Raw genomic sequence first — 17,127 nt, 5'->3', positions numbered from 1 at the left:
TAAGGCTTTTGATTGAAATGACAATGATGCACCTGGCCCAAATTTAAATTTTTCGTTTTTTTAAAAAGAAAAACATTTGACTTCACAAAAACACAGCTATGACAAAACTAAACAGAATGGAAGTATTGAAACTTTTTAGAACATTTTTGCTTCCATTTAATGCTCATTGTGCTTCTCCTTCCACATTGGCCAATTGGAGCCAGTGTAATACACACTGACTACTTTTTTATCTATTTCTTAATTGTTTGATTATTTATTTGTCTGTTTGTTGTTGTTATTTGTGCACTACGTGGTTAAAGCTTTAAATCTCATTATTCTTGTATAATGACAATAAAAGCATTCAATTCAATTGCAATCAATGCGATATGGCCGCCACAACATCTTAAACTTTTGGTAAGAAAATTGTAATTGCTATCATTAAAAAGCATTAGGTTCTCATTAAGATAGACTTATTTCTTTTTTCAAATTGAATAATTTGATATTTAGCATTTACAAAGACAGCCATATTAACTTCCTTATGATATTGACCCTAATAATGTGCTTTTGATTCATAAAGTATCTCAGAAATACCACGTGCGATGATTTTTCTTAAGATTTACCCTTCAAGGTAACACATTTGTAATCCCTATTGAAACTATGAACATGGAGGTGAAAATTGTGAATCAGGGGGCGTCTTATACGAGAGAAATTGTAAAAGTCAATGATTTTAAGGGTAGGGCTTGTACGCGGAGGAGGCTAATATGCGAGAAAATAAGGAACACTTTTCCTCGGTATGGGTAATAATGGTCAAAAAGCCCAGAAAAGTGTTCCAAAAGCCCGGTATAAATGTTTATATATACCAGTGGAAAAAGTTGAAAAAAATCTTGAAAATGGGTAGTAATGGTCAAAAAGCCCGGTGTTCCAAAAGCCCGGTATAAATGTTTATAAATACCGGTGAAAAAGTTGGCAAAATGTTGAAAATGGGTAATAATGGTCAAAAAGCCCGGAAAAAATAAGGTAGGTTTGAAACATCATGTTTTGGATGAGTTTAAATTTCCCACTTTGTACATGTGTTGGAATGAAGTTGTATTTCTTATGTGCATATAGTAAAGTATACAGTGCCGTTAAAAGTACTTAGTTGTAGAACATTGAACTAACACAATGGCAGTCAGCTTAATATTCTTTTGTTTTTATTTAATGCTGTGGCAGAACTAAACCATGTGCGGTCGATTGGTCGCCGGTCTTTTGGTCGCTGTCTTTTGGTCGCCGGTCTTTTGGTCGCCATCTTTTGGTCGCCGTCTTTTGGTCGCCGGTCTTTTTGTCGCCGGTCTTTTGGTCGCGGTCTTTTGGTCGCCCCGACCGCGATAACGGGCGCCCAAAAGACCGGCGACAAAACAAGGTAAAACAACATGGTCTACGCATCAATAAAAGCCAACAATGGCCATGAGCTGTTTCACTGTGCCGACGTGTGAGTGTATACGAGTTTGTATGTACATGCGTTGTCCCTTTAAGAAACTACGTCAGTCAGGTTCAAGTTCTCCAACAAAAAACAATACAAGTCCGGTAAATTTGGAGCTTTTCCTTAGCCAAATAATTAATAGGGCATTAAGTATGACTAAATAATAATTCGCAGTTTGTATTTAGGGAATTTGAGCAATGATTTAAATGGTAATTATCAATAACCTTAAGACCGGCGACCAAAAGACCGGCAACCAAAAGATCGGCGACCAAAAGACCGGCGACCAAAAGATCGGCGACCAAAAGACCGGCGACCAATCGACCATGTACCGAATTAAACATGCTTTTTTTAAAAATGAAGAATTTAGAGAATTTTCTATTTTGAAGTCTTCCGTGGAGGACGTGTTTTCTCAATTTGTGGATATTGCCATCCTTTCTAGACTCATAGTCATTTTTTTTTTTTGCTTTATATGAAGTTGGGTGATGGTCGGGCCTAAAAAATGTCATTTTTAGAAGATTGGAATCAGAGGAAAAAGATTGTTTTTAAGATTTTGGCCACAAAGAACCAAAATGCAATAAACCAAGGTATCATCAAAAGAAACCACAAAAAAAGTTTCTTTTGTATGATGTAACAATTTTAGAAGATCAAAAGATTACGTTTGTAAGATTTTTTTAAATAGCTACAAAGCAACAAAATAAACAAGATGGACAAGGGATATTGTCAAAAAAACAAAAAATCACATTTTATAATAATTTACCAAAGTAGGATCTGTCCGCGTTGAAGCCTAATTACTCGTTAAGAAGTTCAGCAGATAATGAGAGAAGTATGATGAGCCTGACCTGGTTAATTAATGACTTTTTAAAACACCTGAAATGAGTTATCTCATCAAATAAAATCACAATTTCAAAGGTTTCTTCAATTTTGTCTGTTATATTGTTTATTTGATGATCTTAAACAACAAGGTGGTGAATATATGTGTGTATGTATGCAGAAAATAAGAACTGAGACTGGTATAACTAGTATATAAATAACATCAACCAAGACCCTGTTATAGTATTTACTCTGTATGAAAAAGAAACTTTGAGAATGCTTTATCTTACTGTAAGTATTTGACATTTGAGTTCATGTTTGTTTCACTTGGTGACAGCACACAAACATGCTTTATTGTTGCTCTGCGACTGGCGATATCGATTGACAGTTTAAAGGCCAATTCTCTTTATCGGTACATGCAGGATGTCCTTATCATTTCCTATGCGCCATCTTCCATGTGTGTGTGTGTGTGTTTTGGTCTGCCTAAGCCATCTGGAAGAAGGACAAATAAGACAGCTGTCTCCTGGTGACAACAGTTTCGGTGAGGAAAATCCACATTATTTGACTTGATGTTAATATTATTAGAATGTCACACCGTCTTTAGGGTTTTTCCTACAAGCTGTTCTGTTATTGGGCAGCGGGATAAAGCATTTTTGCAATTCCTTTAGGCTCTGAGAAGGATTCTAACGCGAGAACAAAAGGAAAAGTAGGACTTTGGGCCAGTCTACATGTCAGTCAGGATCAATGCGGGGTTTACGTTTGCACGCGGCAATGAAAAGACAACGATGAATGGAAAACGTGTGGAAAAGATGCAGCGACTGCTCAACATAGGTGAGAAACGTTTATGTGCATGTCAAGAAATTGCTTAATTGTGAGGAATGTACTTGCATTCAAAAGGAACACTCATATTTGGTTTATGGTTTTGAATTTGTGGACATTTTACATAGCTTCAAGCTATAATCCATTTTTCAAGAAAATTCAATTTTTGCATCAGAAATAACTACATTTTATTTAGTATGTAGGAATTTGGATGCTGGAAGAAAATTACCTTCTGGGGATCATTTTGGAATACTGTAGTAAATTGAATTATTTAAATAGATACATGATTATGTTGAATTTTTTGTAGTTTAACAAACTACATTTTTGGAAAATGAAGTTGTACTCTCATTGTTTTTTTTCTTTTTTGGGGGAGGTTTTCTTGCTGAATAATAAAATCCTAAATTGAAGTAGAATTGAAGCAAATTCCATTTAAAGACCAATAAGATGTGTGATTTTAAAATAGCATGTAGTTATCTTGACAGTGTTTAATGGATTTGTTTTAAACTGTTATTGATGTGTGTCATATTTTCCACTTCGGCCAGAATTAGGTCATATTTACTTTTCTTGGTGATGTTGTCAATCAATATTAAGTCAGCTTTAGCAAAAAAAAAAAAAAAGAAGAAGACACACAACGCTTTGGAACCTATTAAAAAAGTCTTTGGAATCAGTCAAAATTTTAAATGATTTTTTATTATATATTTATATTTTCCCAAATAATCATGGTTTGTTTCTCCCGATCCTTAAAATGTGGTCTATTTTTTCATTGTAATTGACAAAACAGGTTCAGACATAAACTTTTATCAAATTATTTAGTTTTTTATACTCCAAAAAACAATAATTGTTTTCATAATATATATTTTGATCATAAAATTCCAAATGTCTATGTTATGTTAAGCCTTTTTGCCTGTCACTAAATTGAGTTTAAAAACTCAGTGATCATCAAATGACCTTTCAATATTTTTCTTCTTGTAGTAGAGAAATTTATTATCAGCACTAAAATGTTTTTTCAGTGTTATTTTACTTTTTTCTGTAATCTTATCATTTTTTCTTTGTTAAAATTCATCCTTTGGTAGCTTTTATTTAGAACATATTTATCAGAATCTTATCGTAAAATTGTAACTTTATGCATAAACTTTACAAATGCAAAAATGTATATGATTTATACAATGTTCAGAAGTTTTTAATCTAATATATTCAATATTAAATTAATTACATAATATATAAATGGCATAATTTAATATATAAGTGTTACTTTCTAATAGTGTAGATAGAGCGTCAGCCTCACTGTGTGGAATTTGCATGTTCTCCCGGGTTGTGTGGGTTTTCTCTGGGTACTCCGGTTTCTTCCAAATTCCAAAATTATGCACGCTAGACTTGTTGAACACTCTAAATTGCCCCTGTGTGACTGGTTGTCTATCTCCTTGTTCCCTGCGATTGGCTGGTCATAGGTTCCAGCACCCCCTGCAACTTGTGTGCAGTTCAGAAAATGACTGAATTAATACTTTTGTTATTGATAATTAAATAATTCCTTTTTTTAAATAATATCAATTTATTTATCGACTGAGCACTTATCCTCATAAAGGTCATGTTATTTTTTAATAATAAATAATATTTCAGCTTGCTTCTTAAAATCTTACCTTTTTCTTAATTAATTATTTTCATTTAGTTGATTCCTCAAGAGTTTTTTTTTTCAATTTTCTGTCTGATATGAGTTAATTACAAATCTAACTTTTGGCAGGTTCGCACGCTTTCATTGTTTTATTCAAACCCGTAAGTAAGTGATCACTCGTGACCTCGTATACATTTCAAGATGAGCAGATAAATGCTTTTATGTTATGGTTATTTAAAATCACCGTGCGCCACTCTATATCATGAGCGATAAACAACCATCAAAAACGATCAACCACATGACTAGAAGCACCAAAAAATGAGCAACTACGGTCAAATTGTAGAACTCGTATGGTAGCTTGAAGGACAAAATCATATTAAGTTACATTTTAAATGGGAAAATTAAAGCATTTTTAAAACAGATGAAATTTTAACCAGCAAAAGTGCCGTTTTCATCATGAGGGAGCTACAAGGTCAAATAATAATGAAATACTGGATGAATGATAACAAAATAAACTTAATGCGGGCGGAATTTCTTTAATGCTGCAGCAGAGGTGGCGGCATATATATATATATATATATATTTTTTTTTTTTTTATTGATCATAACGTCACGTGATTTTTCTCACCCAAAAAATAAAAAATAAAAAAAGTTCTGACCACTTTTTGATTAAATTCCTTTAAAACTGAACAGAACTTTTTTGGTTACCTCATATTATCAGTTAAGGGGAAGGGTCTGAAATAGTACCGTACATGGTTGGTGTGATTACAGGAAACATGTTTTCAGAATAAAAAAGGCTTATTGTCTGCATTGGCCGGGCGTGAGAAGCAAACCGTTCCTCTTGTCACGTAAAGATAGATGGCTTTTAAATGAGCTTGTGTTTGTGTTTCAGTGGGCAAACCTGTTATTTGCACGGGAACTCAGTCTGCGTTCTCTCTGCTTCCTTTACCAGATCAGTGCCCTTAAATTGGGAGCCAGAACATCCCGGGCAGAGACTGCGTCATGAGGTACGGCTGAGTGTCACAAGCGCTGTCGTCCAGGCTGGCCGCTTCCCGTCTCCTCCTCAAATGTAGCTGAAGGATGCAAATCGGGGTGCAAAAGAAGACAGGAGGACGCACCATGCTGAAGAATGACCAGCTGGTCTACATTGGCCTGGAGCTGGTAATCGCCTGTCTGGCCGTGGCCGGGAACATCCTGGTGTGCTGGGCTGTGTGCCTCAACTCCAACCTGCAGAGCATCACCAACTTGTTTGTGGTGTCGTTAGCGGCAGCCGACATCGCCGTAGGCCTGCTGGCAATTCCGTTCGCCATTTCTATCAGGTATCAAGGACGCCCTTCCCGTTGGATTGAATAGATGAAAGAGACACAGAATGCAAATAAATGAATGTGAATATATGAGGGCTGCAAATAGCGATTATTGAAGTATTCAATTCATCTCTCGATTAAGAATCATTTTTAATATTGATTAAATTGTGGGACATTCACTGTGTGGCAGAAATATTTTAGATGTGAAACAGAGAAACAGGCACGAGTGGTAAGCGTGTCGGCCTCACAGCTCTGGAGTCCTGGGTTCAAGTCCCGGTCGGTCCACCCGTGTGGAGTTTGGTACTGGGACGTTTGGTACTGGGACGTTTGGTCGCCGGACGTTTGGTCGCCCGGACGTTTGGTCGCCCGGACGTTTGGTCGCCCGGACGTTTGGTCGCCGGACGTTTGACAACATGACAGAGAGTTTACTGTTGAAACCAGCTCTCAAAATTATATTCATGAGAGAGAGAGAGTTTAATATCTAAATATCTACTGTTGAAACCAGCTCTCAAAATTATATTCACCCGGCCGACCAAACGTCCGACGACCAAACGTCCGGTCACGGTGGAGTTTGTATGTTCTCCCCAGGCCTGCGTGGGTTTCCTCTGGGTACTCCATTTTCCTCCCATATTCCAAAAACATGCATGGTAGGCTGAGATATGAGAACAGAGAAACAATTGTTTCTATAAATCTATTTTGACCATGGTGCCTAGATTTGCATTTTTAATAGAGTATTAAATCTTATCTCATTTTCTGAACTGCTTTATCCGTACTAGGGTTGCAGGGGGTGCTGGACTGACTTTGGGCCAGAGGCGGGGGACACCCTGTACTGGTGGCTAACCAATCACAGGGCACAAGGAGTGCCTGCAAAATTTGTTTCAGTCAAAAATTTAAGCCTTGTATGGGATTTCCATCATTTACTGCACAACCAACACAGGCCATGCAATGTGTCAATATCCAAAAATAGATATATATGTAGTGTATTAGAACAATGTAATTTGTCAAAAAATCATTTATAATTAAACACTTAAGTCAGCTATTTACATTTTTATACTGCTTATAACCAAGCATTTTTAAGCTTATCACAGCTCTAAGATCGAGGGTTCATTCCCAGGTTCGGACCTTCCTGCGTGTATTTTCCATGTTCTCTCAGGGCTTGTGTGGGTTTTCTCCGGGTACTCCGATTTCCCCAAAAACATGAATTGTAGGCTAGTTGAATATTTTAAATTGACCAAAGTGGGTAGGCGGTACAGAAAATAAATAGTTTAAACATGTCAGCACATGTTGGCACAAAAATACAGGCCTTTTATACCACAGGGTTTCAATTAGTTTAGCGACAAATAGCATTTTTTTTATCCCAATCATTATTTGAACTTCATTTTTTTCATTTTTTATTTTACATGAACCCTGACACCAGTACTGGCTTTTGTGCTGATTTCCATGGATGTCTTTTCATTGCTTGCTTCGTCCTGGTGTTGACACAGAGCTCCATCTTTAGCCTACTGGCAATTGCGGTGGATCGATACATCGCTATCAAGAACCCACTCAGGTAACACAGAAGAATGAATTGTGAATTTTCGCTGGTCCTCTACATGTAACTTTAACATATGAAAATGAAAGGTTTTCAAGTTTGCACCTTAAATCATTAGATTTTTCTGAAATTGACCCTTGGAGAAAAAAGTTTGGACGCTTTGCTCTAAAGATTGTCATCTGGCCCAAACATACCGCGAGCTCCTGTTGTTTAAACGTGCTTCATTAAAGCTTTTCTTTTCACCCGGAGCTCCAGTACATTCTTCCATACTGAGAGGATATTTGTACTCACATAAGCCACAGCAGGTGACTCATTTGCATAAGCAGTTGCATAACGGCTTGGTTTTCGCCTTGCATCTGAGACTAAAGACCAGCGAGTCGCATGGGAAGACTGGAGTAACTGTCAAAAACCAACACAAAATTCTCAGTCCCGCTTAAAACCCAGATTCCTCAGTCCAAAGCTGTAAAAAAAAATGTCATTTAGAACTAATTAGTAAGAATTTTCTCTCATGACTTTATGATGAATGGCCTCAGAGTAACTTTGAGTTTTGTATTTAATTATGCATTGTTATTTTGCAGGTACAACAGCTTGGTAACAGGGCACAGGGCAAAGGGCATCATTGCATTGTGTTGGCTCCTCTCTATAGCCATTGGCCTGACCCCAATGCTGGGCTGGAACAAAAGTAAGTGTAGTTTTTAAATTTTGCACCATAAAATCACGGTTCGGGCGAGTGGTTAGCGCGTCTGCCTCACAGTTCTGGGGTCCTGGGTTCAAATCCAGGTCAGTCCACCTGCATGTTTTCCCCGGGCCTGCGTGGGTTTCCTCCGGGTATTCTGGTTTACTCCCACATTCCAAACACATGCCTGGTAGGCTGGTTAGACACTCTAAATTTCCCCAAGGTGAGTGTGAGCGTGAATGGTTGTCTCTATCCTCCTGCCCGAAAGTCAGCTGGGATAGGCTTCGACCCTTATGAGGATAAAAATCACGGGTCATTTAAAATTGTCAAGATGGGGGAAATCTGAGCTGGCATATGTTGATAATGTGAGTCATCCACAAATGGGTAAAACAAACAGTGAGCACAATCATGTAGTGTTGCCACTAAATAATCATTAGGAAATACCGGTTGTTCATCTCAACTGACACTTTTAGGTCTACTATAGTACTTTAAGGACTCCAATACCAACGACTGAGCGGAAGTTTGTGTTTATTGATCATAGCTTCAGCAGAATTTACTATGATGATTAATTTTCCAGTAAGCATTGTTGATACAACAATGAGAAACATTCTAACCACACCATGAAATGTGCATGATTTGGGCCTATGATTGCCTTGCCGACCAAAAAGCGCAGTCAGTGTATTTTAAGTCTCACTTTCCTTTCAAAGATTAAACAATCACAGTTTAATCAAAGCCTAATGACAGATTTTATTCCTTCCTTCATTCATTTTCTGAACTGCTTATCTGCACAAGGGTCATGGGGGTACTGGATTCTATTCCAGCTATCTACGGGCACCAGACGGGGAACACCCTGAATCCTTGGCCAGCCAATCGCAGGGCACAAGGAGATGGACAACCATTCACACTCGCACTAAGGGAAACTTAAAGTGTTCAACCAGTCTACCATGCATGTTTTTTGGAATGTGGGAGGAAACCGGAGTACCCGGAGAAAACCCACGCAAGCACAGGGACAACATGCAAACTCCACACAGTGAGGACCGACCTGGGATGGAACCCTCTACCCCAGAACTGTATGGCCAGGGCGCTAACCACTCATCCATCGAGCCACGAGTTCAGTAATTCCTATATTGATAATGAATGTCAACTTGACTCACTCGCCTGACTTCGGTGCGGACAGGCGTGGGCTCAATTCCCGATGGTGGCGGTATGTTTGTCTCTCTGTGTGCCCTACGACTGACTGGCGACCAGTCTAGGTTGTAGTCTGCCTTTTGCCCAAAGTCAGCTGGGTTAGGCTCCAGCAACCCCCGCAACAGGAAGTGCGGTATAGAAAATGAATGAATGTCTACTTCATTTTATTGCACAGGATTGAAGTCCACTTCCACCGCCTCCAGCAGCTGCCCCGAAGGATTGACTGAGTGCTTCTTCGAGGGAGTTGTTACAATGGACTACATGATTTATTTCAACTTCTTCGGCTGCGTGATGCTGCCCCTAATGGTGATGCTGGTCGTCTACGCTCATATCTTTATGGCTGCCCGGCGGCAGCTCCACCTGATGGGCCTAAAAAAGATCAGCCCTGTGACCCCTGCTATCGGAAAACCATCGTCCTCATTTCGTTCCACTTTCCAGAAGGAGGTGCACGCCGCCAAATCTCTCGCTATCATTGTGGGACTATTTGCCTTTTGTTGGCTCCCCGTGCACATCATCAACTGTTTCAACTACTTGTGCGACAGCTGCCAGCGTCCGCACCACTGGGTGATGAACATCGCCATCATCTTATCCCACGCCAATTCTGTCGTTAACCCCTTCATCTACGCCTACCGAATCCGGGAGTTCCGACAGACTTTTCGGAGGATTCTGCGTCAGCACATTCTGGGCCAGAGAGATGGCCATGGTGACCGGGTCGGGAGTGCCGAGGATCGAGACACGAGGAGTATCAAGCGGTCTTTCTCCCATATCAGTAAAGACGATTCATCGTGCGGCACCACGGTAGACAGTTACATCCTTGATTCCAACCAGTGGGCGTCAACCTTGGACACTCTACCAAACACTTGCATACCCAATGGAAATATAACAGCGCAACAGCAGCAATGTTCATACCCCGAAGGGATCAACCATGTGGAAGACAGAGAGACTGGAAGCTGTATTTTCTTTGTCAACGTTCAAAGTCTTCCCTACTGCCATAACCGTGCGATGGAATTAACAAAAGTGTCATAACAAAAATTATAGTCCTAATTTTTGCCAGCGTAAAGCTAATCGTGCATATCTTTAATATGTTCTATGGTCTTTGGTGTGTCCAAGGAAATGTTCGTGCACTGAGTGTGTCTTAACTCTATTTTTGTTACCCTGAAATCCTATACGTCTCACAATTTCTGTTTATGTCACATGAAAGGAAGTTTCTGTTCAGGTCACATAAATGTTGCAAGGCAATTTTAATCCAATTATGTAGCAACGTAGTATGCTGCAATTCAGTGGCGGGCCGTGAATTTTAAACCGACGCATTCAGCGATGTCTGAATCAATCCAACCCTCAAAAACTATTTTATGGCAATAAAACATTTACTGCAGCTACAGCTGCGACACATTAAAAAAAGCATCAACAATAATCTCATACAATTGAAATATTATTTAGGAATATAGCCATATTTTACTCACCAAAAATCATTTTTAACTGTACACAATATCCATCCTCCTTTCTTTCCTCCTTCTTTTCTATTGCCATCGAAGCTAATGCTGAAAGTCTAGCCTGTCCCGTCGTATTTCTGGCATACGTTTTTATTCGATTTAGTGCTGAAAATGTTCGTTCCCGGTTGTGACAGGCTTGCTGGCTTTGGAGTTGTCTGACCTTTCTTAATGATGTCCAGCTTTTTTCTTGAAAAGTCCATCTTGAAAATGGCTTTGACAGTAAATCTGCAAACAAATCCATTTCTTCTCCTTCAGCCATTGCGGATTGATAAAACCGCTATTAAATCAACACAACAATATATTTGCTCGTGCAGCTTGGTCCAGATACAGTTTGGTAGCTCTGGCTAGTCCACTCTATCACTAGCCAATCATAATTGGTGAAAGCGATGACATATGCCTACGCCTGCGAGAAGGCATTGGTGTCGCCAACTCGAAATCTGATTGGTTAAAGCAACAGTTTTATTGACGCTTGTTTTATGCAGCACAGCCTGCAGACCTGATTGTGAAGGCCTCAAGGCAGATTTCTGACCCTGGCAACAAATAATGGCTGAATTGTGATTGGTTAGATGCTTAAATATGAAAACACACATCTGGAAGCAGTGCAACCAGTCGAAAAACAATGAAAGGAAGCTGACAGACAATTTGGAATTATTTAATAAGTATTCATGGGCAAAACGTAATTAACATCAGTCTGTGATTGAGATATTTTTTTTAGGCCAGCAGAGATGGCCTTGAGGCCCTGACGGTTCACCACTGCTACAATTTAACCCCATCCTTCATGGAAGTAAAGGCAATATATAAAAAAAAAAGCTTCAGACACACCAACAAGGGCCAAAACACAGCTAGGTGTTGTCCGGAAACAGGAAAACAATTCACAAATGAGTGAGGGGTGTCAAATAAAATACTTTCTCTGGCGCCACGTTAACTTGGTAGGGCCTGGTCTGGTTTGATGAGTGATTTGATAACTACTTAGCAACATGTCATCGCTTCACTGATTTTGCAACCAAAACAAGATTGTTTTATCAGGTCAAATATGAGACCATATGCCTGCGATGAGGATGCTTTTAGAGTCACGTTTGTAGACATAGACACACATGCACACAGTACACAAGGCCCTACGCTACAGACCACTCAGCGAGGGGTGTTTACAGAGAGGCCTCACACTGACGCCAATGTAGCGCTTAATGCAATGGAAATCAAATGCAGGGCTATTTGATCATGTTTTTTATTGTGCCATTACAATTTCTCTTTCCCCATTAAAACTCCTTTTACTTTACGAAAGACTAGCTGTCTATCATTAAAGATCTTTTATGTGCTTGACATGGCCATGTGTTCAGGAACTGACACGGTCATGCTCATGTAGCATTAGCTCATTCAATGCTATTTAAATGTATTACTTACTCATGTCTCGTTAATGGGGTTGAATACAAGTGTTTTTGTTACAGTTTTGTATCATTACAATTAAACATTTATGCTTAATCATACATATAAATAATGTGTTATCATTTTTAGTGGTGGCCCGGTGGACAAGTGTTAGTGGGTCGGCCCCACAGTTCTCAGATCGAGGGTTCAATCCCAGGTTTGGACATTCCTGTGGGGAGTTTGTAATTGCATAGGTTTTCTACGGGTACTCCAGTTTCCTCCCACATCCCAAAAACATGCATGGTAGGCTGGTTGAACGCTCGAAATTGCCTCTAGCTATGATTGTGAAAGCAAATGGTTGTCTACCCAATGATTGGCTGGCCACCAATTTAGGGTGCCCCTATCTGGTGCCCGTAGGTAGCTGGGATAGGCTCCAGCACCGCTTGCGACCCTTGTGAGAATAAGTGGTATCCAAAATGAATAAATAATTGTTAGAAATGTGCTGTGCCTATCATCCATCATGCTTATACACAATTGGTCAGCCAATTCTGATAGCTCCATCTTTGATAGACAAAGCCCCTCATATAACCTGTATAATCTGCAGAGAATATGCAAAAATAAACACTGTACATGAACTGCACAGTGATACCGCTACTTACGACAGCCTTTAAATAAAAAAAATATTGAGGTTACTAAACACTTGGCTCTGCTAATGACCGTTCCAATATGTGAAAACAAGCCTATCCCAGCTGACTCTGGGCCAGAGCAGGGGCACCCTGAATCAGTGGTCATCTGATCGCAGTCAGTTAAATTAAACAGGAAAAAAAATTCACATCGACACCAACACAAAGAAACTGTTCAAATGAACAAGACGTGCAAAAACTATGTCGTAAAATTGTTTATTTATTTGATCAGGAAAAACTCATCCAGACTTAACAAATGTCCCATGTGAAAACTACCACTCCCACAATGCACCGTGTGACTTAGCGGAAGTATTTTCTGTAAATTTGTGCTGCATTGTGGGAAGGCGGAAAAAGGCTCCATAACGCGAAGGAAATCGACGAACGCACGTTGTGGGGCTACTTTTGTTAAAATATCAAGCAGAAAAATCGTTTTCATTCATATCATCCCAGGTAAATACAACCTCAAAGCTTAAAATTGACCGGTACTAGAATTCTATATCGTTTTTTATGCAAGATGGATTGAATCTGTGGCCGTAATTCATTCTTTCGTCCAACAGTTTCTCCATTTCATGATGTTGTGAGATTTGTAAATAATTGCCACCCTGGTTTGTTATAACCACAGTATAGAGATCGGTTCGAATTTATGATGAATTATTTAAAGTTTTGTTTCTGCGATTTGTTTCAACTTGATTGTCTTTATTGATTCTCTTTGCTAGCCGGTGGTAGCCATTAAAGTTAACGTGCAGTAGCTTCGCGCGCCACCTAATGCTCTACGCTTTAAAAATGTATACTAATAAATACAACTTGCACATTAATTTCACAGAATTTTCCACCGATCATGGCATTATGGCAATCAATGTTCTAATTGTGGGTATATGCATGTCGTTATACCTTTGTAATAACATCGACTTTCTTCACGTAAGTGTTGTGCACCCACCTGGATTGCTTAAAACGTGAAAAAACACCAGATAAATGAAAACGATTGAGTTCCTATTCTTACTGCTCTTTTTGAGTCAATATGAACAAAACACGATCACACAAACGGGCAACAATGCATGTTGTAGTACCAAGATTGGCCTGTGAGAGGCAGGATTGGGGCCACAGGCATTTGAATTAAAATGATTCATTCATTCAACTTCTGAACCACTTACCCTAAAGGGTCGCGGGGGGTGCTGGAGCCCATCCCAGACACCCTGAATCGATCGCAAGGCACAAGGAGACAGACAACCATTCATGCTCACACTCCTATCTTGGAGCAATTTGTGTTTAACCAGCTTACTCTGCATGTTTTTGGGGTGTGGGTGGAAACCAGAGTACCTGGAAAAAAACCACGCAAGCCTCTGAAAAACATACAAATTCCACACAGTGAGGACCGGTCTGAGATTGAACCCTCGACCCCAGAACGTCTAAGCCAGTGTGCTAACCACTTGTCCGCCAAATTCAAATTATACTAGACAAAATCATAGAAAAATAAAAATAGTTGTAGTTGCACAATTAAGCTTGTGGTTGTTTATATATATATATATATATATATATATATATATATGTGTGTGTGTGTGTGTGTGTGTGTGTGTGTATATATATACACGTGTATGTGTGTGTATATATATATACATACGTGTATGTGTATATATACACACGTGTGTGTTTATATGTATGATGATAAAATGTCTTAGTTTAGCCTTGTTTTGCTGTTGATTTCAAATATTATTTGTACATTTGTTCCGTTATTAAGAATTGTGTGCCAATAAATAACAAGTGGATAATCTCTTGTTGCAAATGTTGTAGAAAACTAGCTCAAGATGTCCATCGGCGTGCCCATCAAAGTCCTGCATGAGGCTGAGGGCCACATTGTGACCTGCGAGACCAATACTGGAGAGGTGTACAGGGGCAAGCTTATTGAGGCTGAGGACAACATGAACTGCCAGGTGGGATACTGCTTGTGACGCCCTGTTTTGACTCAAAATTTGGGCACTCGTTTATGCCAACGTTTTTCAAAAGTGAGAACCTATTGTAATAATGTCAAATAATTCAAGGGAATCTTGGTAAAAGCTTTGCCCTGACAGGTTTGTGACTGGTAAATCTTCAGTACTGAAAAACATTCTGTTGGATTTATTATGGGATGTTTCTATATGTTGTGTAAGCATTTTTAATAAGTAATAAGGCTATAAATTAATTCATTTTCGGTCTTAAAGAAAATCTATGTCAATATGGCAATAGCGCATACGGTGTAAATAAAATAGCAATACCGTACTGCTCACTTTTCTTCATCCTTCAGGTGGCACATATTTTTCACACACACCGCACAGGTAAAAGTCTAAAATGTAGTACAAAGTGGACGGCTTTCAGCCTTTTCCCGCCATCGGTCGGACAAACACGGGTATTACGTCTCCAATAATAATGGCCGCGGAGGGAAGTATTTCAGCGGTGCATGGCACATTTTCATAAGTATTATTTATTTTAATTATTAAATAATTTTCCTATAATTTTCTCATTTTGTGTGTTTCCTCACATCTTTCACACAAAATTCGGACACTTTGACCAATTTTATAGGGTTTAGTTGATAGTTGTGTGAGGACCGTCGAACGAATTTAAGAATTTACATATAAAGTACACCTCCACTTACGAAATGTTCAAGTAATGTTGTAAATAGAGGTACAACTGTATTACAAAGTGCTTTGAGCAACATTACACGTAATTGCAATGTTAATCTGACAAAAGTCCTTTGACTACTTGCAGCATTTTTTTTTTTCTTTGTCGGTGCCAGCGATGTCTTAAAAGATTCTTTATAGTGAAGATTTGGTTTATGTGCTAAAGGAAATTAGCATCCCGTTTTCGTAATCTTTAACCAGGTGTGGCCATGTCCGGTCCTCGAGAGCCCCTATCCGGTCTGCATTCCTTATCTCCCTCCACCAACACACCTGAATCAAATAATCTGGATCACTATCAAGCTTCTGGACAGCTTGCTGATGAGTTGATCATTTGATTCAGGTGTAGTAGAGGGGGGAGATATGGATAACTGACTGGATAGGGGCTCTCGAGGACCGGACTTGGCCACCCCTGGTTTATGCTGTGACTGACTGGTTTAGACAGAGTTGAGACTTGGCACGATGAAGTATGAATTGAAAACATTATAGTCTCTACTATAATTTGTATTGATGTTGCAAGAAGAACATTGAGTTGTGGATTTGACCTCTGCTTTTCCGCCCTTTTTGGCAGATGTCTAACATCACAGTGACTTATCGTGACGGGCGGGTGGCCCAGCTGGAACAGGTGTACATCCGCGGCAGCAAGATTCGCTTCCTTATTTTACCTGACATGTTAAAGAATGCGCCCATGCTGAAGAGTATGAAGAATAAGAACCAAGGCTCTGGTGCCGGGAGAGGAAAGGCAGCCATCCTCAAAGCACAAGGTCAGTCACACGCTTTGAAATCTTGTTTTACACACCTGTTCAGCGCTGACAACATAATGGTATATATATATTTTTTTACTTGGTATAAAATTAGTGTTTAGGCTCTACATTCTGTTTATAAGTTATGGTTTCAGGTGTTGGGATTGGTTCAGAGGTGAAAATATTTGGATCGGTACATTCCAAGTTGATGTGCACAGTTCTCACATTGTCACTTCCCTAAATTGTTCTTCTGTCTTTCTCTACAGTGGCTGCCAGAGGCAGAGGCCGTGGTGGAATGGGAAGAGGGAATATGTTCCAAAAGAGACGATAATTGCTGCAGCTTTTGCTTTTTGTATAGTTTTTTTCCACCTTAAATTGGTTGTTTGTTCTAGATTACATGTTGCAGCGTATTTCTTGGATTTTCTCGGATTTTTTTTCATTCCAAAATAAACATATTTCAATTTGATGTATATTGTTTTTTTGTGAATTTAACATTCAAATCGTTTTCAGCACTATTCAAATGTATTCAAAAAATAGTTAACATTGTATTGAATTAGGTGGCCTGGTGGCGCAAGTCCAGTTTGTATGTTCACCAGGCCTGCATGGGTTTCCTCCTGCAAACTCCACACAGACGACCTGGACTTGAACCCAGGACCCCAGGCTGTGAGGCCGACGCGCTAACCACTTCCTGATATATGTACAGACGCTCCCCTACTTACGAACATTCAACTTACGAACAACGGTACATACGAACATGTCTGCAAATTGCGTTTAAGTCCAAAAATGTTCGCAAGCCCAATTTTGTATTTCGCGTCTTTTTAGGA

General features: G+C 39.3%; 2 protein-coding genes across 2 annotated transcripts; both read left to right on the top strand.

Moving 5' to 3' along the window:
• The first annotated feature begins 2,704 nt into the window (after positions 1-2,704).
• On the top strand, positions 2,705-12,351 carry adora2ab (adenosine A2a receptor b). Its single transcript, XM_077622713.1, has 6 exons — positions 2,705-2,789; positions 2,917-3,079; positions 5,628-5,994; positions 7,397-7,528; positions 8,089-8,192; positions 9,550-12,351. The coding sequence occupies exons 3-6, from the start codon at positions 5,756-5,758 to the stop codon at positions 10,398-10,400; spliced, it is 1,326 nt and encodes a 441-aa protein (XP_077478839.1). The 5' UTR covers positions 2,705-2,789; positions 2,917-3,079; positions 5,628-5,755; the 3' UTR covers positions 10,401-12,351.
• An 889-nt stretch (positions 12,352-13,240) lies between these two features.
• On the top strand, positions 13,241-16,769 carry snrpd3l (small nuclear ribonucleoprotein D3 polypeptide, like). The gene is made up of 4 exons (XM_077622858.1): positions 13,241-13,362; positions 14,701-14,840; positions 16,132-16,324; positions 16,570-16,769. Exons 2-4 carry the CDS (start codon positions 14,715-14,717, stop codon positions 16,632-16,634), a joined length of 384 nt encoding a protein of 127 aa, XP_077478984.1. The 5' UTR covers positions 13,241-13,362; positions 14,701-14,714; the 3' UTR covers positions 16,635-16,769.
• Positions 16,770-17,127: the final 358 nt, after the last annotated feature.

The sequence above is a fragment of the Stigmatopora argus genome, chromosome 16 (genome assembly GCF_051989625.1).
Source record: "Stigmatopora argus isolate UIUO_Sarg chromosome 16, RoL_Sarg_1.0, whole genome shotgun sequence".
NCBI lineage: Eukaryota > Metazoa > Chordata > Actinopteri > Syngnathiformes > Syngnathidae > Stigmatopora > Stigmatopora argus.
Note: the sequence above shows the minus strand (reverse complement) of the source record. Positions and strands in the feature narration are given on the sequence as shown.

What these genes read in the sequence shown, in the direction of transcription:
- snrpd3l (XM_077622858.1), top strand. Translation starts at nt 14,715, where the DNA reads ATGTCCATCGGCGTGCCCATCAAAGTCCTGCATGAGGCTGAGGGCCAC. An exon ending in AGGACAACATGAACTGCCAG is followed by an intron (nt 14,841 to 16,131) that starts GTGGGATACTGC and finishes CCTTTTTGGCAG; the next exon opens with ATGTCTAACATCACAGTGAC. An exon ending in AGCCATCCTCAAAGCACAAG is followed by an intron (nt 16,325 to 16,569) that starts GTCAGTCACACG and finishes CTTTCTCTACAG; the next exon opens with TGGCTGCCAGAGGCAGAGGC.
- adora2ab (XM_077622713.1), top strand. Translation starts at nt 5,756, where the DNA reads ATGCAAATCGGGGTGCAAAAGAAGACAGGAGGACGCACCATGCTGAAG. An exon ending in GCTATCAAGAACCCACTCAG is followed by an intron (nt 7,529 to 8,088) that starts GTAACACAGAAG and finishes GTTATTTTGCAG; the next exon opens with GTACAACAGCTTGGTAACAG. An exon ending in AATGCTGGGCTGGAACAAAA is followed by an intron (nt 8,193 to 9,549) that starts GTAAGTGTAGTT and finishes TTTATTGCACAG; the next exon opens with GATTGAAGTCCACTTCCACC.